General features: G+C 44.6%; 1 protein-coding gene across 15 annotated transcripts in view; it reads right to left on the bottom strand.

Annotated features, from left to right (window-relative positions):
* Positions 1 to 22651, bottom strand: part of TCF20 (transcription factor 20) — a 198012-nt gene that overhangs the window by 62101 nt on the left and 113260 nt on the right. For 13 of the 15 annotated variants that reach the window (XM_082239968.1, XM_082239972.1, XM_082239979.1 and 10 more), the window contains one exon: positions 4377 to 10130. In XM_082239968.1, the coding sequence (XP_082096094.1) occupies positions 4377 to 10094 (5718 nt within the window). In that variant the 5' untranslated portion in view covers positions 10095 to 10130. Of the gene's footprint in view, positions 1 to 4376; positions 10131 to 17294; positions 17663 to 22651 lie in introns of those variants that run through there. The other 2 variants (XM_082239971.1, XM_082239969.1) reach the window with 2 other exon arrangements.

Here is a 22651-nt window from a genome sequence, read left to right as displayed (position 1 = left end):
TATATCTATGCAATCTGTGCATTAAAAGGACTGGAGATTCAATGACAGCACCTAGAGAAGTTTTCTTTATTTGGTATGAATAACAGCAAAAATCAGCCTCAAGGAGAGTTACACCGATCTTTTAAAAATGGTAACATTTGACTCCAGGAGTAACTACAGCATGTGTACTGTTCATATTACCACTTCAAACAGGAGTAACCTACTACTGCTCCTCTTTGCTCAGCCCCCACACACCGAGAAGAACAGTGTCTACCCCAGATGCCCTTGCACTAAATAAAAATGATGCTAATTTTGCGAAGGACATGAACTATTTAGGGTCAGATAGAAAAAGTAGTTACATTCTCTTCCCAAAGTCTTGTATTCAAGTAAATTATATTCAGAGTAGAGCCACTGAAATTAATTGACCTAACTTGGTCATGTTCGTTAATTTCAATGGAATTACGTATACTTTGAGTAAAACTTTGTTAACTGCCACCCAACTAGTTTACATAATTGCCTTTATCCCAGGGAAAACAGCCAACTATAGCTTTTAATTAAAAGCTAAGTAACTACTGTACCAGGCAAGTGTGAACCCTACAATAGTAGGAGTATGTCAAACAGGAGCTCCAGAACTAAACTGCCAATGTGAACATAACCTTTGTGACTGTGGAGGCACTTAATCTTGCAACTATTCATATAACTGAATCAGAACGATCCTGTAAGCATTCCCGCAATACCTATAAACAAAAAGAACCACAATTCCTCAAATAAAAACACTCCAAAAATCTTCACAAAGCCAAGAGGCTGTGCAATCCCTCCTCCACAGTGGCATGTGAATTGGCCCCAATTGTTGATTCCAGGTAGAGAAGCAAAAGTGAGTCCCAAAGCAAGAAAGCTGTATGAGGTTCACAGTGGGGAACAAACTTTAATAATTGTCTTTTTTAATGCTGATTTTAATGTATGTGTTTGATTTGTTTTGGAATTAAAGGGTTGTAAGTCGCTTTGAGTTCCCATAGAAAAAAGTAACTAGTACATTTAATAAATAAGGAGGAGGAACCACCTAAAGGTAAGGCAGAAGAGGGAGAATTGAGGCATGAAAGGGCAACAATGAGAAATTTAACCCCTGGAGGAATGTCACAGGGCTTAAGATGAGCAGAATTTTATGTGGGAGGTGGAAGGAGAACAAGGGAGAATGATCTAAAACCATGGTTTCCAACCTTCCCGCCCACAGTCCACTTGAAAACGGCTAAGCATCTTGGTGGACTTAATGATTTTTCTGCCTGTTGTTTAGCAACTGTAATGCACTGTGCCTTACAATTTTATGGAATTCAAGCTGTAATACAATAAAAAACAATATATAAGAAACAAAATAAGCAATAGAAATACAATTAAAATCAATATGAATATTTAATGCTATAGATGTGCCATCTATTGTCTTCAGCCACAATTTACAGCATGGATCACCTGAATGAAGAATGTATGGTCTGTGGACTGCAGTTTGGGAACCCCTGATCTAGACACATGCTAGAGAAAGGAAGGGGAACAGAGTAGGCAGTGACCTGACAAGCTGTGGCCTGAGGAAGCAGTGGGTGGTCAGGACGTGGAGTTGGAAATCGAGGGTTAGAGACAGGAGGGTCTAGGTACTTTACACAGAAAGGAAGGGAGCAGCCAAGAGGGCATAGGGTTGCTATGTCCCACCAAAGACATTCTACCAGTTGTGGTTTCCGCTGTTGCTGCAGCACTGTGAGCCTGGCAATTAGTAGGATAGGGGCACAAAGACTAAGAAGCAGCAGAGGTGGCATGACTGAATTTCACACACCATGATTCATTTTAAATTGCTAGCGAAGTTATGGTTCAGGCGCCTGTTGATTCTGCTAAGCACAAAATATTTGGTAGTGCAGTTCAGCTGAAACCTAGGCTGGGTTACCTATCAGTATGTAAGTTGGATTCAATGGGATAAAGAATATGATTTTATCTGTTGGTCCCATTCAAATTAATGAGAGATTACTGTCCCGAGAGAAAAGAATGCCCTGGAAGATCTCATTCCTTTCCAGTGGATGATTTATTTTAAGAGTAAAGCGTATCCAGCACTTCGCTAGCATCACTGAGCCATGATCACTTCTCTGCCAAAGGCAGGGAGTTCAGGTTGAATGCTTTAGGCTCAATAGAATGAGGCCATTAAAGAAGCACCAGTTAGAAAGAAGGATGTAAAACTGCATACATTTCAAGGCTCCAGACCTGCATCCACCTTACACTTAGTGTTACATTCACAGTTTTATTCTGGATTGTTTTATTGGATGTTTTCATGTGTTTAAAATATAAAGCAGTATAGAAAATAAAAGTATAACAACAATAATAAAACAACAACAATAATAATTTCATTGAAAAAATCACAAGCAGACATTCCGTGGTGATGACTGTAACCTAGATTAAGGTGCCGTTTGTCAATTAGCTTATATATGTGAGTTTCTACATGGGTGGCGCTGTGGTCTAAACCACAGAGCCTAGGGCTTGCCTATCGGAAGGTCAGCAGTTTGAATCCCCACAACGGGGTGAGCTCTCGTTGCTCAGTTCCTGCTCCTGCCCACCTAGCAGTTCAAAAGCACATCAAGTGCAAGTAGATAAATAGGTACCTCCCCAGCAGGAAGATAAATGGCGTTTCCATGCGCTGCTCTGGTTCACCAGAAGCAGCTTTGTCATGCTGGCCACATGACCCACATGACCTCTGCAGACAAACGCTGGCTCCCTCGGCCTATAGAGCGAGATGAGCGTGCAACCCCAGAGTCGTCCGTGACCTTTACCTTTTATATGAGTTTCTAACACTGCTCTTAGGCAGATAACTATCTAGAAAACAGATCCAACAGATCAGAAACAGATCCAACAACCTGCCCTGTAATCTCCCACTCACCTTCCATGGTAATTGCATCTAAGAGAGTACCAAGGGTTCCTGCACGCTTCTCTCCACGATCCCAGGCTGTTAGCCTGGAGAGCCCTCACTTGCACTAGTCCCATATCATATCATAGTCCCATTCCCTCCTACACTCGTTAGCATATGGCTGAGCTCAGAACTAGAATGCAGTTACAACCTGAGCAATAATGTGTAGAAGAAGGCACGCTAGTAAAACAGTTTGTAGGCTACTGAATGTCTGACTTACATGTGAGACTATTTAGTCTGTGTTTAAAAATAAAGTAGCAGAACTTTCTGGTGATCAAAACAAAGCTGATGTTGAATTCAAAGCAAGAACCAAATTATAAATGAATAGCATCCTAACAGTCTTAGAAACATTTGATTTCCTTTATGAGCCATCATATTCACTATCCTCAATTGCTTATATTATTTATGTTTCTTTTTTTGTATAATCTGAAAATAATGAAGCGATGATACAAATAAAAGCCTATTATTGGAACAGGGGAGAGAATTTTTTAAATATAGCACTATAATATATAAATATTAGTGTATGGGGCATCGAAAACCTCAGGTGGCAACACAAAATAGAAACTAGTTCAACTAAGCCTTTCTATTGCCTCAGGATGTCTTTCGGCATGTGTACTCTCATTCCATTTTCTGTATCAGATACAAGTCTTTCCCTACAAATATATAACTGACTAGTTTCACTGTGATGGAAAGAAGAAAATACTAGGGTCCAAGAAGCATAAAGTTGTTAAAAGACAGAAATGGTAACAGAATTGTGTTCTTGCAATTAATCATATTTTGGCAGCTAGCTATCCCTATCGGTTAAAAACCATAGTTAGTACCTTGGCTCCCAACCCCCCCCCCCCCCAGCCACACAAAGTCACTAATATTCCTAATAGGGACCAGACGTCAATGCACAAGGCAATTCTGTAAATGCCAGTCTAAAATTATACTACAAGTAATGTTGAGAGCAAATTCCAGCTTACATATATAAAGGTAAAGAGACCCCTCACCATTAAGTCCAGTCGCGGACGACTCTGGGGTTGCGGCGTTCATCTCGCTTTACTGGCCGAGGGAGCTGGCGTTTGTCCGCAGCTTCCTGGTCATGTGGCCAGCATGACTAAGCTGCTTCTGGCGAACCAGAGCAACGCACAGAAACGCCATTTACCTTCTCACCAGAGTGGTACCTATTTATCTACTTACACTCTGATGTGCTTTCGAACTGCTAGGATGGCAGGAGCAGGGACCGAGTAACGGGAGCTCACCCCGCTGCGGGGATTCGAACCGCCGACCTTCTGATCGGCAAGCCCTAGGCTCTCTGGTTTAGACCACAGCGCCACCCGTGACGCCATACCTAATCCACACAATTACAATGGCACCACCATTGCCAAGGCATAAGTGAAGGAAATAAAACCGGGAACCCAGGAAACACCAAGCTGTCTGAAAAAGAAACATTACAACATTATTCATTTATGGTACTCACCATCTCTTTAGCTATTTCCACAGCTTCCTGCAGCCCATAAAGCCTGCCACAGACCAGGTAAATCCCATTGGCCCAGAGAATACAGCCCTCGTGGACCCAAAATTCATTGCTGTCAAGAGGTAGTTCAGGAATTTGTAACTCCAACTCAGGACCACCTTCCGAAGTGGACATGGGGGGTTTAGAGTCCAAAGGAGCTTTTTCACCAACATTGCTACCCTCAGTGGTTGCCTTTTTACAAGCAGCGCCTCTCGAAAGGGAACGAGAGGCCCCAGCACAGTCCTCTGAGCGATGCCGTCTCTTAAAGCGAGGGTGGGCAGTGAGGCTTCTCTGCTCCTTTTGTTGCTGCTGCTGCTCTTCCTCCTCCTCCGTATCTGTCTTGGAACCATTAGACGCACTTTTATGTCGTACTTTGACCTTATTCTGCATTTCTGTGGCCCTCTTGGGAGGGGGATTCTTGGGCAATGTGGCCGCATAATCCTGGGGATAGAAAGGTCCAAAGAGATCACCCATGTTGCGATAGCTGGCCCACTTGCCGCACAGGCAACAAACCAGGTGGCCCATGACAGAGGACTCTGTTACTACAGGGCCCTGTAGCATGAAAGAGGAAATAGGCAGTACTTTGCTCTCAACATTGCTGGGAGGTGGTGTTGATGACCTCTGCCCTTTTCGGCCCCTCACCAGCTTATTCTGCTCCTCTTCCTCTGCATTAATTATTGTGCATACAGCACCTATCTCACACTTGTTCACTACATGAATATAAGGGAAAAAAGACTTGTTCTTGTTATCAGTTTTATCAAGAGACTGTGTGGCATATTTCAGTTTGATCTCTGGTTCCTGGGGCTCCACAATTGGAGCAGCTCGTCTTGGCTTCCGCTTCCGTGGCTGTGCTGTAGGTTTCCTCCTCTCCCTTCGCTGTCTCTTGGGTTTAGGTTCTCCACCTCCTGCCTCCTCTGATGGCTGCAGCGCTTCTGGTACTGGTGGAAGTGGCGGAAGCAGCAACTGTTGTTGAGGCGGAGGTGGCGGCGGCGGCGGCTGCTGCTGCTGTTGTTGCTGCTGCTTCTTCTGTTTGTTAACACTACCAATAGGCCGCCCCTTCTTCTTACCAGAAGGAAAATAACCCTTTGGAGGAAAAGGATCTGGCTTGGGTGTCGCAATGACTGCATCTCCACCCTTCTCTTCAGACTTTAGATTTGGTTCAGGAGTCAAGACTTTGGATGGAGAGACTGTTTTTAATTCGGAAAAGCTTATAGATCCTGCCCCAGTTAGTGAGCCATCTGTTCTTCCCTGACAAACAGATTTTTGTGAAGGTGCTGGGATCACAGTAGGCACTGGGGCCTCCTTGACAACACTTGCAAGTTCAGGTGTCTCTTTTTTTACTACCTCATCTCTATCCGCATGCCATTCTTCAGAAGATATTGTCAGAGAAATTTCACTAGTCAATTCTTGGCTCTCTTGATCCAGCACAATTTCTTCTTTTATATTTTCTGCTTCCATTCCATGATTGGACACATTCCCACCTTCTGGTGGGCCACTCTTTAGTGACAGAATGTCATCAAGGGTGACTGCATCTGGGCCAGCTTCAGCACAATTTGAAGAAGCACTCCTCCGAACATTAGGGGATGTGATTTTTTGAACAATAGCTTCCAATTTTAACCCACGGCCCTTCCGTGGAGGCAGAATTTTTGTTTTAGCTGGGCTTGTGAGGGAAACAGCAGAGCAATTTCTATTGTCAGGACTTGGAAGATTCCTAGGAGATTCTCCTTTTGAGAGTGACTTACTAACATCTTGGCTTTGGGAAGAATGGGCATAGGAGTTGAGTGTTTTATCAGCTCCATCCTTTGATGAAGTGAGCAGGCGTCCTTTGTCTTCAGTGCCACTATTCTTCATTTCCTGCAACTGCCTCTTGCTGGGAATAGGAGAGATAAAAGAGCGGACTCTCCTTCTCATGATTAAAGGATTTTGAGAAGACTGCTCTTCTTGGCCAGGAATCCTTACCATGGCATTGCCAGATTTAAGTACATCTCCAGCATCTTCACGCTTGTGTGTATCACTATCTTGAGATGCAAATCTCTTCTGACTAGTTCCTCCTAGAGAGCCACTGTTTTTCCCAGTAGTCACCTGTCGGGAAAGATCCCAACCAGATTCTTGTTGCTGAATCTTTTGATTCAAATGTTTAATTTCGGCACACTTATTTTGAAGAGACCCATCACTCCCTAACAAGCAACGGCTTGTGTCTTGGCTGACAGCATCATGGTAAGAACCAGAATGGAGATACATCATTCCATCCTTGTCATTTTTCAAAGGACTCCTTACTCTGTCCAAGAACTGCTGTTGCCTTGGGCTCTTTCTTGCTGTCTCCTGTCTATGTTGAGCAGCTGCAATCACTCCCTGGGCAGAGCTGCTACTCCAATCTTTGTATTCTTCCTGTTGTTGTTGGTACAGCTGCCTTTTGTAGTGGTATTGGGAATTCAGCCCCTGGTTAGGATCACCAAAAGCATGAGATCGAGCATTAGTGTGATAAACAGAAGCCAACGATGAGCTTTCGGAATTTGGAGGGAAAGGAGAGTGTAAGGAACCCCGGTTCACCCTGTCAGAAAGCACCATATGTGGATTCATGTGGTGAAGATCTGTGCCTGGACCTCTGCTTCTACCTGGTGACATCTTCAATTTGTCTGCCAGATCATGAAACTGAGAGGGAGATTTACCTCTCATTCCCTCTCGGCTGCTTCCCATTCTGCCAGGTCCTCGCCTGAGCTGTGATCGGCTATCTTGTTGCAAAAGGTACTCTGCTGCAGAATCAAGAGCTGCAGCTCCTGGGCTAGCATTCCCTCGGTAAGACTCATGCTTAAAACTTGCAAGATGACAATGGTCTCCAGATTTTTTATTGTTGATGTTGGCAGAGGTCTTAGACTGTTCAAAATCTTCTTCCTTGATTTGCCCACTGTGAGACTTTAGCTTTGGTTCCATGGTCACTAGACCACCAGGAAGGATGACTGACTGACCAGGAGTTAGACGGTCACTCCTTCCACTCCTGCCATCAGGACCCATGTGTCCCACAGAGTGAGGCCCAGGTTCTCTAGCAATCTGCCTCAAGGGTGATATATCACAAATAACTGATCTCCTCTCAGAGAGTCCTCCACCTTCATGAGCAGAGGATTGGGACTCTATCTCAAACTTTCGAGGCATGGGATAGTCTGCTAGATTTATCTGTTTCATCTCAGAAGTTGTGCCACTAGACTTTCTATCCCAGTGGCTCCAGTGTGGATTTTCCAAGAGAGAGCCTATGCTTTTGTTTAAAAGACCTCTATTACTTAATTCATTGGCTTGATTGATCAGGACATTGGGTCTCATGGTACCCTCGAGAGTTCCAGTCATCCCATGATGATCTTGTGCATTTCTAGAATATCTTCTGTCAGGGTGATGGTGATAGCCTTGCAAAACTTCCTGCAACAGACTAGGAAATTTCTCATTCCTACCCTTTCGCTCACTATGCCCTGGAAAATCCCCTTTATCCTGACCTGAAGGATACTGAGGGAAGTTGCCAGCATTTCTCTGCATACTAACTCCAATATTGTCTTTGTAGCTATACCTCAAACTACCAGGGGATTTTGAAGGCTCGGTTCTGCCCGGAAAACTGGAGCCAACAACAGCATGACCAAGCTGTCCGTTCCCATCTCCGTTGTGGTTAGTGCTGCTGTCCCCACTTTTGCTCCCCTTACTCCCTCCTTGTGGCTCTTGCTGTGGTCCCAGAAGCCCAGTGTCTTTCATCACACTGGCAGAAGATGGTGCTTGAGCACCTGTGGAAACATCATCTTGTTGTTGCTTATCCTGCCCACCTGACTTTTCCACTCTGCCCGTCATAGCTTCTCGGGAAACTATCACACCAACTGCCTTTTCATTGACCTTCGGGGGTGTCTCCACAGCAACTAAGGCCTCCTTTTCATCAGGAGGAGAGGCCACTTCTTCCTCATCTGCAGGCCTGGTGCTGAGCTTTGGAGGCTCATTTTGAGATGCTTGTGTTGGTGATGGGTGGGATCTCTCTAAATTACCCCCCTTGTAGGTAGTATCAGAACTGGTACTCTGACCGCTCAGTTGTCTCACCCTCTCGCCTTGGTCCTCTGAACTACTGGAGCAGCCACCATCAATTGATTCTGCCAGAGGAGACTTGAGCTGTTCCTCTGCTTGGGAAGAGCCTTCTGAGTTTGTGCAGCTATCAGCCTTTTTAGATAGTGAAGATCTTTTGGAGTTTTTCTTCTGAGGTGCCAAAGCATCTGAAAGTAGCATGTGCTGGACCGTATTGGGAAGATTTGCCACTTGACTACTTAAAGCACTTAGGCTGCTTAGTCCTGGATCCGTAAGCCTCTTTTCCTGCAGTCCTTCAAGCCCAAATGCCTTGAATCCTCCACCCTGAGCATTGGGACTTGGCATCATGGATGGTGTTGGACTAAGCTGAGGCATCATTTGTAAAATGCGGTTTCTAGAGGCTACAGGCATGTTGCTTTGTCCACACTGAAGGTTCTCACCACCTGCCATGAGAGGAGATGGTGTGGAGCTGCAGCTTGGGGACTGAACCACTGAGGCAGCTGGTGAGGGGTTAGATATAGGACTAAAATTCTGGTGGAACTGCATGGGTGATCTCACAGGAACCTCAGCCTGGTTGTACTGACCTACTTGACTCTGAAGAGACAGTTTGGTGGCAGTATTTGAGTACTGCATTATATGCTGTGAAGGAGGCTGCTGCTGCTGCTGCTGCTGCTGCTGCTGTTGTTGCTGCTGCTGCTGCTGCTGCTGCTGTGACTGCTGCGCCTGTCCCTGTGCCTGCTGACTGCCTTGGGGTAACTTTGACTGTTCAAAGTTCTTCATTGGCTGTGCCTGAAAGGTGTAGTTTGACTGAGTTCCATAAGTTTGCGAACTCGACCCAACAGCATGTCCTTCATACTGTGAACCGGCATTCACACTGTAACTGCCATCATAGTTCTGCCCAGATTGGCTAAAACGCTGAGGAGAAGGAAAAGAAGAAGAGGAAGAAGCAGGAGGCTGATAGTGTTGGCTATACTGACCCACTCGCAACTGATAGCCAGAAGCAGAGGAAGGCAGAGTTGAAGGACGCTGCATTGGCTGCATATGAGATGTGCTGGAGGCAGACTGGCTGGAGGCTTGTGGCAAAGGCTGATGAGACTGGTAGAGCTGTTGTCTCATCTGCTGAACCTGTTGCTGCTGCTGGCTCGAACTTTGCTGCTGGTACTGAGCACTTCCAGGGGAGAAAGGACCAGTATAATCCTGTTGATAATGGGTCACACCACTAAGGGATGAGTGTTGCGTTTGAAACTGGCTCACATGACCTTCACTCCCATACTGACTCCCAAAGCTGCTCCCTTGGGGTGGTCCATAGCTCTGTACTGGCCCAGAAGGCCTGCGCTGAGGAAGCTGCTGCCCTCCAGCTGCCACAGGATCCTTACTTGAGGCCATATAGTAGAATTCTCCTGCTTCCTTTCTGAAACTTTGATAGCTCTGATGTCCAGAGCTCTCACCAGCCATTGAGGCAGAACTGCCTGCTGCTCCACGGCGCCCACTGCTGCTGCCACCTCCTCCAAAGCTCTGGAACATCTGAGCCTGCTGGCGGGTGCTAAATTCTTCTAGACGGGATGCACCATGCACTTCCTGTGGGTAGTTCTGCTGGTTTCCGTGGTAACTGCTTTGCTCTCGAAAGGACTGCATGCTGTTCAGCTGCAGACTGACAGCTCAGCAACCCGCCTAGAAGAGAAAAAGAGAAAAATAAATTAGCAAAATAATTCCTATTTCCCAGTAAAGTAAGTAGTTTTTAATGTATATTTAAAATCACTTGTAGTAATTTCAAACTCAAAATGCCCTCTTGGTTTCTTGTCCTATTATCAGCAGTTTGGCCTGCTATCTAGGAAACTAGAGCAGAATGTCAGCTTGATTGTATGTTACAAGAGTACTTAAGAAGATTTTACTAGCTAACTTTTCAACATCTTGTTTGGAGAAATTGTTATGAGAGATGATAGAAATACCCTTTCCCAAACCAGCAATGCTGTACTGTTCACAACGGCATCTCAAATCAAGAGGCTTGGATTGATGAAACTGCAGATATTTAAAATACATAGATTTCGTTTCTAACAGGCATATACAGATGAGTGTAAACACTTACAGCAGGAAAAACAAAAGACACAAAGAACACACATGTAAATGTCAATTAAGATAATGAAGAGATCAGACAGTACTAAAATTACAAGTGAGGGGACTGTTTTTAAAAGGCTATATTCAGAGAGGGCATAATTTTGCTAAAATTGAGTGGGGGGAGGAATTGGGGGTTCTGGATTTCATGAAGGACTTCCTCTTCTATATTTTCCTCTCATAATTTGAGTAACGAGCACAGGTAAACACATCACTCTTTGTCACAACAATGCGCCTACCAAAGTAAAAGGAGAAGATATGAATTCGTCTGTAATTAGGTGAATTTGCCAATTTAAATTACCAAATGCCATAACTGTAAGACAGGTGACTCCACATGGTGTTTGTATGCAATGCATTTCAATTTGTTTCCTTGTTATTTGGTAAGTGTTTAATTCAGGTTCCAGATTATATTTGTGTACAAAGGCTATAAATGTGGTTTCATTTGTATAGTCATGGCACAGAAACAGTATTTATTGCAAGGTGTCAGTAGATGAGGCAGATAAGTTGCAACTGTGTGGTGTTCCTTTAAGGGGAATGGTTTGGGGGTGACACAGGGAGAGGCCTAAAATTCCTCCCCCCAAATTCCTATTAAGTATTATGAAAAATGAAATCAACTGGGCTTTCCTGCTTTTTTATTCCCTTTATTTGCAGTTTAAGAAAGCAGGAGTTAAGTGTGTTATAAGAACAATTCATTAGTTAGTAAAAGTCATCAGTATGTAAGTATCAGTACTAAAGAAGTCAATCCTCCAAGAACCATCATTTCTTAGTTGTTGCAATAAGGTATGGAACATTAAAAGAGTACGTCGCTGGCTGCTAATGAAACTAATTAATTCCAACTAGCAGTCAACATGCACAATTAAAGCAGACCAATTACTTTATCTGCTTAACAATTACATTCTTTGTGAGGTATCACAAGAATAACAGCACAGCATGCAGGTGTGAAAACATATCCATAGGCTAGAGAAGTTGAAGAGGTTGCTATGAAGTTGCACTGACAGGGGATATGCAGGCAAAACAAACAGGCTGGGTGAGGAGGATCAGAACACTCCAACTCTTTTGTGCCCAAAAGTGGGTTGCCAGAGGATGGAAGGCCACTCCCCTGTACTCAACATAGAAATACATAGGATGACAAAGAGCCACTGCTGAACACTCTTTGGGCCAGCTTCAAATCCACCTAACAGACCATCTGGTAAAATGTCATTAAGACAAATATCATGAGAGACTTCATCAAAAGCCTTGCAGGAATCAAGTCATACTTACTAGGTAGTAAGAATTGTGGAGCTGAATGTGACTTACTTTTTAGCAACTATGCTTTGTATTGCACCTCATCTCATGATATGGGCAAGCCATTCACATAAAATGGCAAGTTTATCTTTTGCCTGTTGAAGGATTCCAACATTGTTAATTCCTACTTCAAGGGACGAGGGTGGATATATAATTTATTGTTTAAAAAAGATGTGTTCATCATTAGGTGCATATTTCATGCATACTTCTATAGTATAATCAAATTACTTCCTAAGTGCTGATCAAATTAATTTGGGTTGGTGCAACAATCTTTTTCTCTCCCCTAGACCCAACAGAATGTATATGTCACTCTTCAATGGTTTATTAATTTACTACTTTCAATCCTGTGTTTCTGTTAAGGTGTTTGCAGCAGCATACATAGTATCATCTCCCCTTCCATTTTATCCTCACACAACTCCCCTGTAACGTTGCAAAAGATGAAGGGTTACTGGCTCACAGTATTCCAATGAGCTTGATGGCCAAGTTTGAATTTGAACCCAGGTCTTCTGGTCCCAGTCCAACACTCTGACCACTACACTATAAATGCTCAAAGATGTTCCATATCCTTAAAGAATGAAAAGAATTGTGAAATGAATGAAAGGCATTGTGAGGAAAGCCATACCCTTCCTTATTCAGAATTTGTGACAATATCCACACAATGCAGGAAAAGACAGCAAAGCAGATCTTGTTTACATGAGTAGCTTTCCAGGAAGGAAGTGCAGTAAATGGATTAGATCAATGGTTCATCAAATGTCACTTACTGAGGCCTACAGTTACATGACCACCTTGGGAAGCTGCATGTACAGTGGTGCCTCGCAAGACGAAAATAATCCGTTCTGCGAGTCTCTTCGTCTAGCGGTTTTTTCGTCTTGCGAAGCAACCCTATTAGCGGCTTAGCGCTATTAGCGGTTTAGTAGATTAGCGGCTATTAAAGGCTTAGCGGCTAAAAGGCTATTAGCGGCTTAGCGGCTTAGAAAAAGGGGGAGCGGGGAAAAATCGGAACACTTGCAAGACGTTTTCGTCTTGCGAAGCAAGCCCATAGGGAAATTCGTCTTGCGAAGCAGCTCAAAAACGGAAAACCCTTTCGTCTAGCGGGTTTTCTGTCTTGCGAGGCATTCGTCTTGCGGGGCACCACTGTAGTAATGTCCCTATAGATGAAAAGGCAATATAACAATGTCCAAGTGCATCACCATAAGTCCAGTTTCAATTCTTGCACATGACTACACAAACATTCAGAAGATAATTTGCAGTATGGTAAGCAGGAGAATGGTTGTCTGAATGGTATATTGAGCCTCTTTATACCCATGGTGACAGAGATAATGTCAATCAGCCCTCTTAGTGTAAAAGCCAACCGAGACACTTTTGATGAAGCTAAAGAATCAGAAATAAGAAGGCGAAACACCAAGGCCCAGTTCAGATTATCTAAAGTGTTCTTTAGAATATGATAATCATGAACAAGATCCAGCAAGACTTAGTATTGTGTTCTCACCCTCTCCTCTTATGGTCCTCTGCATGCAAAAGAAGAGTAAATGCTTCTGCTTCCACCATATGCAAGAGCTTCCAGCTGCATATGAACTCAGAGCTGAGTTGCATATTACCTCTACTAAGAGCTACATATTACCTCTACTTAGTTAACAAGGATATGAAACCTCTGTTTGATCCTGGTTTGCTTTAACTAATTAGTTAGAATAAATCAGAGTTGCTAGAGATCAGACATATCAAGAAATTGTGGTTTAGTTAAAACCGAAAGGTAAAGCTTTCACTTTTCACCACAGCTGTCATTTCACCACTTGCTGTTTTGTACAGCTGTCCACTGATATGAAAAGATCTCAGGGAGATTCATTTTTTAAAAAATTCTTTTGCTGTATGTATATGGCACCTTTCTGCCAAAATACTCAAGATGGTTTACCATTTTGAAATACTAAAACAAATAAACATGATAAGAAGTAGTAACAATCCGCTTAGCCTTAGGCCAACTCGGAGCTGATGGCATAAGCTCCCTGGCCTGAGCTTTCTTGCTTCTACTTGTTCTTATCAGGAAGTGTTTACACTGTTCATGCTGTTGTGAGTAAATAGCCCAAACATCTTAAGAACATAAAACACTTTCCACTATTGGCCATGTCCAGACAACCATACCTTCGCTAAACCATAAACAAGACTTTTGCTCCCCCACACAGCCCTTTGCAATACATGCATCAAGCCAGGAAGTCTCCCACTAGCCATTATTTCATTTTTCATGCAAACTGGGCAGCTATGGTTATCAGTTTTAGAACAAGCCAGGATATCAAACCAACTTCAAACTGCAGTTTTACATCCTGGCCTGTTCCAAAGCCAGTAACTACAGTGATTCTGTCCATGTGGACAAAATGGTTAATCATGGTTTATCAAAGGCTTCCTCATTCGATTGCTAATGCTACAAAAGGGCATTATGTGTAGAAAAAAGGCTTGTTTATGTATCTGCTTACTAAGCTGAAATATGATTGTATGAAACAGGCCACTATTTGCATTACACCTATCCCCATACAATCAGTATATATTTTACTCGGAAGGAAATCTTGCTATGTTCAGTGGAGCTTATTCCTAGTTATGTGTGCACAGGATTACAGCCATGGCTGTAGTAGAACTCTACATGTGTTACACAGAGGACTATCAAGACACAGGCAATGATACTCCCTTGGAAAATAAAAAAACCATATTAAACAGCATGTCTCAAAGTTTAAATGCATAATACAGCCTTCTTGTAACTGAACCAGTTCTAGGTGTCAGCAGGATCACAGGTCTGAATGCTCTCCATGACAAAAAAACTCCCAACAACCCATAAGGAGATTAGAACACTTCTCTAACTAGTCTGATACAGTAGTGACAGGACATAACTATTTAAATATGAAAGCTCACATACTCAGAAATGGTATTTAGGAGACTATAGCTCAGCAGTAGAGTACATGCTTCACATGCAGAAGGGTCCAGGTTCAGTATCTGGTATCTGCAGGTAAGAGGATCAGGTGCTCACAGACATCTCTGCCTCATACCCTAGAACCACTGCCAACCAGAGCAGACCATACTATGCAAGATGAAGGCATAGTGGGGGGGCAGTGGCCTCAGGTCACATTTTTGAGGGGGCACAATGAGGCACCCCCACGGAAGGTATGGAGCCCTGGCAGTTGAGGGACAGCAGCAGGCGGGTTGGTCTAGCAGCCAAGTCGATGGAGGGAGAGTGCGAGGAGCCTGTTGGAGGTGGGCTCCGTTCACACTCCACATGAGCATAAGTTGCAGGCTTACTGTATTTCTCTTCTATGTATACACCAAAAGGAAAAGGAGCACCAATTTGTTGCCCGAGGATTTTTAACCCAGAATATAAGCACAACTGTACCTTAGGCTGGTGGAACCTTTACTGTCAAGTGTGGTCAACTTCCTTAGAGCTTCAAACTAAGTATGCTCATGAGGTGCTCAGAATGCACCGGAACACTCAGTTCCCTGACTTGCTATCTGCATATGTCAGAATAGCCCGATATAGAGACCACTAAGTACAGCAGTGTGTACAGCTGATTCCATATAGATCTAGCTGTGCTATATTATAGTAAACTGTTATCCATTTTGACAAACAAAATATATTCAGAAAATAAGAACTAGGGTTCATTTATTTACAAGTAAAACAATAGGCACTAAAATAGTTATTACTACCCTGACAACAAACTAAAAATAACAGAGCACTCACACCCACAAAAATGAAATGGTTAATTTTATATCTCACAGAAACCTAAATATTGTTCTAATATGAGACTAACATAGACCAATTCCATGAAAACATTCTTCATGGCAAACTGAATTGAGGACATGCAGCCGGACAAGGTACAAATAAATGTGACTTCACCTCCCCCTTTCATCAAGAAGCTCAGGATGTCAATGAACAGGATTATTCAATTTTTCCTCAACAGCCATTCTGCAGGCACAGATTAGGCTGAAAGATGGTAACCATGAACCAACTGCCACAATGAGTTTCATGGCAGAGCATTTAAAGTCAGGTGTCCCCAATCCATTTCAAAACAATATACTATGCTTGTTAAATATGCTCTGGATTCCTTTTTGGAACTACTTGCCACCTAATACAGAAGCCAGGCAACTAAGTTTGTTACTTTCTTTTTAAAAAAAATAGAATGTACTGTACAAAAAAGCATTGTTTTAATTACTGAGGGCAAATACAAGTCTGCTGCCCAAACACTACCTTGTTGTCATTCACAATTATGATTGTACTAGATAGCATAGATACAGGGGACATATGAACATTTATACTTTTGTTTTTTAAAAAACTAGTATATCAGGTAAAGGCAACACTAATTTGAAGTATCTAAGTCTTCCTAACTTTAACACTGGTCACCATATATAGCATTGCTATCACTCTTCTAGGCAATAACTCATGACACTTACTTCCAATAAGTGGCTACACCAGTTAGGTTTTACCAGAAGTGACAGCATACCCTCTAACGACCTCAGTTGACTCTTGTGAAGAAAAAAGGTGGATGGTGTGTTAGTAGGGAAGAGAGCGTGAAGCAATTACTGCTACAGAGCCATTAAGAAATATTTAATGCAATTCAATTTGGCTCATATTAATGAACAACATCAGGAAATATTATTCCCAACTCATTTAAGATACTTAATGTTTTGAGTCCCTACCTAGGCCTTTAAGTTTGTTCAGAGTGACATGAGGTGGTCAATTCCATCAGCTTGCCTAAGAGATGAACTGAAAGAAAGCAAGGGGCCAGCTGAACCGGAGAGGAGCTTACATCCTAAAAAAACACCATGAAGGTCACAAATTTATTTATTTTTTCATTCATACTTCCATTTTTTGAAAGTCCTTCCTAGTCTACTGATTTTTTTAAAAACAAATGCGCGTGCACGCACGCACGCACACACAATCTGTGTAAGAGAGAAGCCACCAATTCAGTGGGCCTAGCTGAATCTCCTTCGGTCTGCTTCGCACTGACTGAGGAAAGAAGCCAAGATGCCTTCTCTACGATTCCTTCGACTTGGAAAAGGCATCGTCCCACCAGGGGATTGAAATCCCAGCAGGTATTCAAAAGGGAGCCATTCCCCCTGCCCCGCTTTAATCACCTTCCCTCCCTCCACATTACACTTCCCCTCCGACACCCCTCTCCTTTTTTTCAGATGCAATGTACGCAGCAAGAAGGCAGGGAGGGAAGTGCCGGGCAGAAGGAGCAAAGGTAGATCGCAGGATTTCCTGAGGATCTCCCCAACTCCGACCCCCCCCCGCGGGCATTCCTCCTCCAAGCATCCATCGCAGGAGCCCGGCTGGGGGAGGGGCGCGGATGCTGCGGCCCACGGGCCGCCCGGGCACCCGTCTCCCCGTCTCCTTCTCCCGCCCCGTCTCCTTCTCCCGCCCCGCCCCTTCCACCGAGGCCCGCGACAGGGCTTCACACGCACCGAAGCCGTTACCTCAGCGTCGCTGTCCTCCCCCACCCCCCCTAAGGGGGGGGAGCGCGGAGCGGGCGGCGCTTCTCAGCGGCGCGTGGGGCGGCGGGGATCCGCGTCGAGCCGGGGGCGGCTCCGCGGTGGTGGTGCCGAGGTTTCTCTCTCCATTCTCCCCTCGCACACACACACACACACACACAGGAAATAACACAGGATCAGCTGACAGGACCCGGCCAATGGGGCGGCGGCGGGGCAGCGCGCGCAAAAGGGAGGAGCGCGAGACGGCGGCGGCGCAGGGCGGGAGGGCGGCGCATTGCGCGTGCTCAAACCCGCCCTCCGAGGCGCAGAGGGGAGCTGGGCAAGCGCCTTCTTCAACCACGCGCTCGTTTAAAGAGGCAGCGCCCGGGCGGAACAGAACCCTGCGCCTCTCGCCTAGGGATGAAGGCGGGCACCGGCTTAAGCCAGGAGTAGCCTAAGAATGCATTAACTTCTGTGGGACTTCCAAGTAAACACAAGTAGCCCAGCGCCTCCCTCCCCAAAAGGAGGGGGAATTACAGCAGCGCAGGCGACTCCTGCGTCTCCCCGATAGTTAAGGCTGCCATCCCTCGTGCACACTTACGCGGGAGCAAAACCCCGTGAACAAACTAGGGCTTACTCCAGAGTAAATGCGGGTAGGATCTGGCTGCAGTTGTACAAGAAGAAGCAATTGGCAACATTTTCTATCTCGCGCTTCAGCCGGAAATGCTGCTACCACAGTTTCCAGCCCCTATTGCTTCCCTTTCACTATATTATCTCCCCTTCCCACCCCCCACCCCGCTGGCCCGCCAAGGGATGGGGGGTTGTGAGCAGAATCATAACGGGTTCAGTCAGAGGCAACGGCTTGAGTTGTCCAGATCACGGCTGGCACCAAAGGGTGGCGAGGTCTGGCCCGCCATCCTAACCCACTCATGGTTCTCCTATAGGTGGCACTCAAGAAAATTAGAATTTGGAGGCAGCCCAAAAGAGTTCTTCCTGCCTTTTCCAGGTGAAGGGGGGGCACTGCCTAGAACCCACTCTGTTTAAATTTCTCGTCTCCTGCCTCACCAGCTGCTGCTGAAACACGAATGTTTACTCGTTTTTTAAAAAAGTATTAAAATGCCTAAGCAAACAGAGGCCCTTACCAATAATATCAAGTTCCTAGCTGTATAGCAGTGGCAAGATCCCAGGGCAATGTGTCTCCTATTAAAACAACACTGTGATAAGCAACACCCTGCTATGAAGCCATAAAAAAGGTAAGACAAATCCTCAATGCAGGCTCATTATTAATCCAGCTTTTCAACCTCCCCCCTGGATACCACATACTTGATCTACTTAACCAAGTCCCTGCCATTCACTGATTCCCACCCCCCTTACTCCCAGGCAGCGAAGAAATTAATTCTGCAAGCAGATAGTTTTTCTGCTAGAAAAAGGGCTACTTTAAACCAAACTCTTCAGTCCTGCACTACAGCAGAGTACTATAGCAAGTACTGTAATGGAAGCTCCTTGGACCATAAACCAACCATTTTTCTCCCACCCCATGAATCTATTCAAAATTTGTCATTATTCTGCTTCCACAGTAGGCATATACTGCGGCATCACAAACCAACCACTTTTTTTTTTTTTTGCTTTCCTGTGCACTTTTCTTTTTTCCAAAGCTCAGAAAATCCATGTTTTTAAACTCTATGAAATAGCTGTGGTATTGCCTACCACATTGCTATTGTGGCTGGTTATGGCCTGTATATAGTGCCCTAAAGCAGAGGTTTTCAACCTTTTTGAGCCCACGGTTCCCTTGAGCAACTACATTCTTTCTGTGGCACCCCTGTGGGGCTCAGGAGCCCAGCTATGGCACCCCTTGCCTGCAGAGCTGGCAGCCTCTCACCCTTTTTTGAATACCTTCCCTTGTGGAGTGTTCCCTTAGCCTCCTCTCCACTCCCCTCTCTTTGGGGGTCCTCTGGGCAGCCATAGCTGCCACCCTGGTCTCTGAGCTGCCCCCTCCAAAGAGAGGTGCCTCCTGACACTGCCCCACAGGGGCCTGGGAAGCACCCCCTAGCCAGCCCCAAAGGCACCATTCACACAGAGAGCTTGTAGCCAGGGCTGCTGCAACTAATAGTTGTGGAGGATTTTGGGAGGCAGAGACGCAAGACAATATTAGAGGAGGAAAGGAAGGAAAGAGGGACAGAGGCCAGTGTTGCCTGCAGCACCCCTGATCATCATTCAAGGCACCCCAAGGTGCAGCAGCACACTGGTTGAAAACCACTGCTCTAAAGGTTCTGTTTTCTTCTCTATGGTCTGTCTCTCCCCTCTAGGAATCAGCTCTTCATTTTAACCCATCCTTTTCCAAATAGAATTGCCTTAATTTCCATATCTTCCCTCTGCATTTCCAAATTGCAGAGAGGGGGACAAAAAGGGAGTATTCTGGAAGCAGAGTTGTTATTTCACTTTCATCTTAAAAGCAGAGCAAAGACTGGGTGCTGCTAAACTGTCAATGTCTGAAAGCATCCTTAGTGAATCAAATCATTATCACTATGTTTAGTTGTTTTAATCCCAGGTTTTCAAATCTTTAGATCACTACAATGCAGATCTTGAAAGCCCCAGTATCCGTATACTTGCCTTTAGTTTGAATGATTCAGCAGAGATCAGGAGATAAAATAGATACCTTGGGTTGATCAGGTATGAAATGCTATGATTTTTCTACAAGCCTCTCTCAGGTGCTTATCTTGCATAACTGCAGTGTACAACACATTTTCAGGCAAACATTAGCTAAGACTGGAGTATAGATACTAAACTGAGAGGAAATGTCCAAAAGAGCCAATCCAGAGACATGACTTCAAGCTTACCTACTTTCAAGAATGCGTTTAGGGAGCTTTTTTTGAGGTAAGTAAACAAACAGCTTGGGACGTAGGTGGTGCTGTGGTCTAAACCACAGAGCCTAGGGCTTGCCGATCAGAAGGTCAGCAGTTCCAATCCCCACGACGGGGTGAGCTCCCATTGCTCGGTCCCAGCTTCTAGCAGTTCGAAAGCTAGAAGTGCAAGTAGATAAATAGGTACCGCTCCGACGGGATGGTAAACGGCATTTCCATGTGCTGCTCTGGTTCGCCAGAAGCGGCTTAGTCATGCTGGCCACATGACCCGGAAGCTGTATGCCGGCTCCCTCGGCCAATAAAGCAAGATGAGCGCCACAACCCCAGAGTCGTCCACGACTGGACATAACGGTCAGGAGTGCCTTTACCTTTAAACACACAGCTTACAGTACTTCATACCAAACTATAGATAATACAATATATCTCATTATCCAGGCTCCTGTCCAGCTCACAATGACAGAGGCTCTTACTTCAGACTAAGGTGGAATCTACACACATATAAAAACCGATCCAAAAATTATTTTTTAATAAAGCGTTTTTAAAAATACATGGAATTTTCCATAAGGCTCACCATTGCCCTCTCATGCCACACTGTATATTGCACTTAAAACGTTTTATTTGCAGCTGTATAGCTGAGTCCTAAGGAATAAATCTCTAAGGCAGAAAAGAGATTCAGGCTCAGCAACAGGTAATGAGTCCTAGAAGCTGCTGCGCACAGACTAGATGACAGGAAAGGTGAAGCCAGCCAGCCAGCCTAGAAGCTGTGGTCCATGTTTAAGGAGTCCCAAGACCAAGGCAATGAGCTGAGAACCACATGGAAGAATTTAAGCCCCCCCCCTCCTGCCCTACTTTTAAAGATGGGGCAAGGAGAGCTCATTCCAGAGACTTTTGTGATCTGCAAGCCAGTGGGGGGCAGGAGAATAGTTTCATCACCAGGTCCTGGGAGACCAGGTTGTGCCTCCCTTTCAGCCTCCAGTTCCTCCCCCAACCCCAGCTGGCTCCTGCACTCCACCTTGGATTCGATTACTGCACTCTTTTCCTCAGGAAGAAAGAGGGGAGATGAGAACCCTGTTTCCTCAGCAAGGGCAGTCATATCCTGAGAGGGAGAAGTAGATGCTGCCTCCAGCCTCTGTTCCCCAGCCCCATGTCATTTTCCTGTTCACGCTCCTAGGTCTCTGCCGCCCACTCCACTCCTGAGCCCAGCAATGCCTTGGGACTCACGGAACTCAAGATAAATTACCACATGAGCAATAGTAAATTCAGCTTTAGGAAACTGCACAAATTCTCCTGGTAAGACAACACACTTCTGCGTTGATTAACATTTTCTAGTACAGTACTAGTACAGTGGTACCTCGGGTCGGGTTACATACGCTTCAGGTTACAGACTCCGCTAACCCAGAAATAGTACCTTTGCTTCAGGATGAGAACAGAAATCGTGCTCCGGCGGCAGCAGGAGGCACCATTAGCTAAAGTGGTACCTCAGGTTAAGAACGGACCTCCGGAACAAATTAAGTACTTAACCCGAGGTACCACTGTACATTTCTTCAAGTCTAACATGATTTCAATACAGCAGTTCAGGAGTCGTATCCAGTTTGCGGAAGGCCCAACAGTGAAGCACAGCATGTATAGATGGTTATCTATAGATGTTTTGCAGAGTCACTTGAACAGGTTCCACCCTCATGAGCTTACTAACCACTGGATTCACTTAGGCTGCCTATACCAACCTACTACCTGGGAGTAAGCACCATTGAACTCAGGAGTTACCTCAAAGTAAGTATGTGTAAGATTGCACTGTTAAAAGCAGTAACCAAAAAGTAATGATTCAACCTATTCTTTGAAACTAGTTTGCTCCCATATCCACTAACCGCCTTGTCCAATCTACTTAATTCAACATCAGTATGAGAATTCTATGTTACACCTTTGTTGCATAGGGTTCCAATTCCTACAAGTTGCTACAACATTGCCAATACACCCAAAATACTTTGCCTACAAACATAGATTTCATTTCAGTATTCACTTCTACAAATTATTGTCCATCAACTAGTGGAAAAATCTTTTTACCTTTCATTTACCAATTCATTCCCCTTGTAATAGTTGCAGCCCAGTCTCATGCCAAATTCAATTGGACTTATTCTCACCCTGCATAGCAGTACAACTCCAGACTCCTCAAACAATTATGTTTAAGTGGTAGAGATGTCACATAATGTCAGCTTGAACAAAAGGAAAATCCGCAGGAGGAGTTGAATGGAGAAGCATTCCCTTCTTCCAACAGATGCAAGAACAGTGAGAATTTTTTCACCCAAAATTTATAGCTTGCTGGCAAGGACTGTCCCCAGCACAGCAGAAGAGGCCAGAAAGTCAATAAATCTCCATTATCTGAATCATTAGAAGCATCCCTGGTTGGTAATATACAAAAATGCAACTGAGGATATCCCATTTTTTCACCTTGTCTCTTTTTATAAAAAAAAAAGTACACAGAACAAGGTTTAC

Source organism: Podarcis vaucheri (genome assembly GCF_965113315.1).
Source record: "Podarcis vaucheri genome assembly, chromosome: 10".
Taxonomy (NCBI): Eukaryota; Metazoa; Chordata; class Lepidosauria; order Squamata; family Lacertidae; genus Podarcis; species Podarcis vaucheri.
Note: the sequence above shows the minus strand (reverse complement) of the source record. Positions and strands in the feature narration are given on the sequence as shown.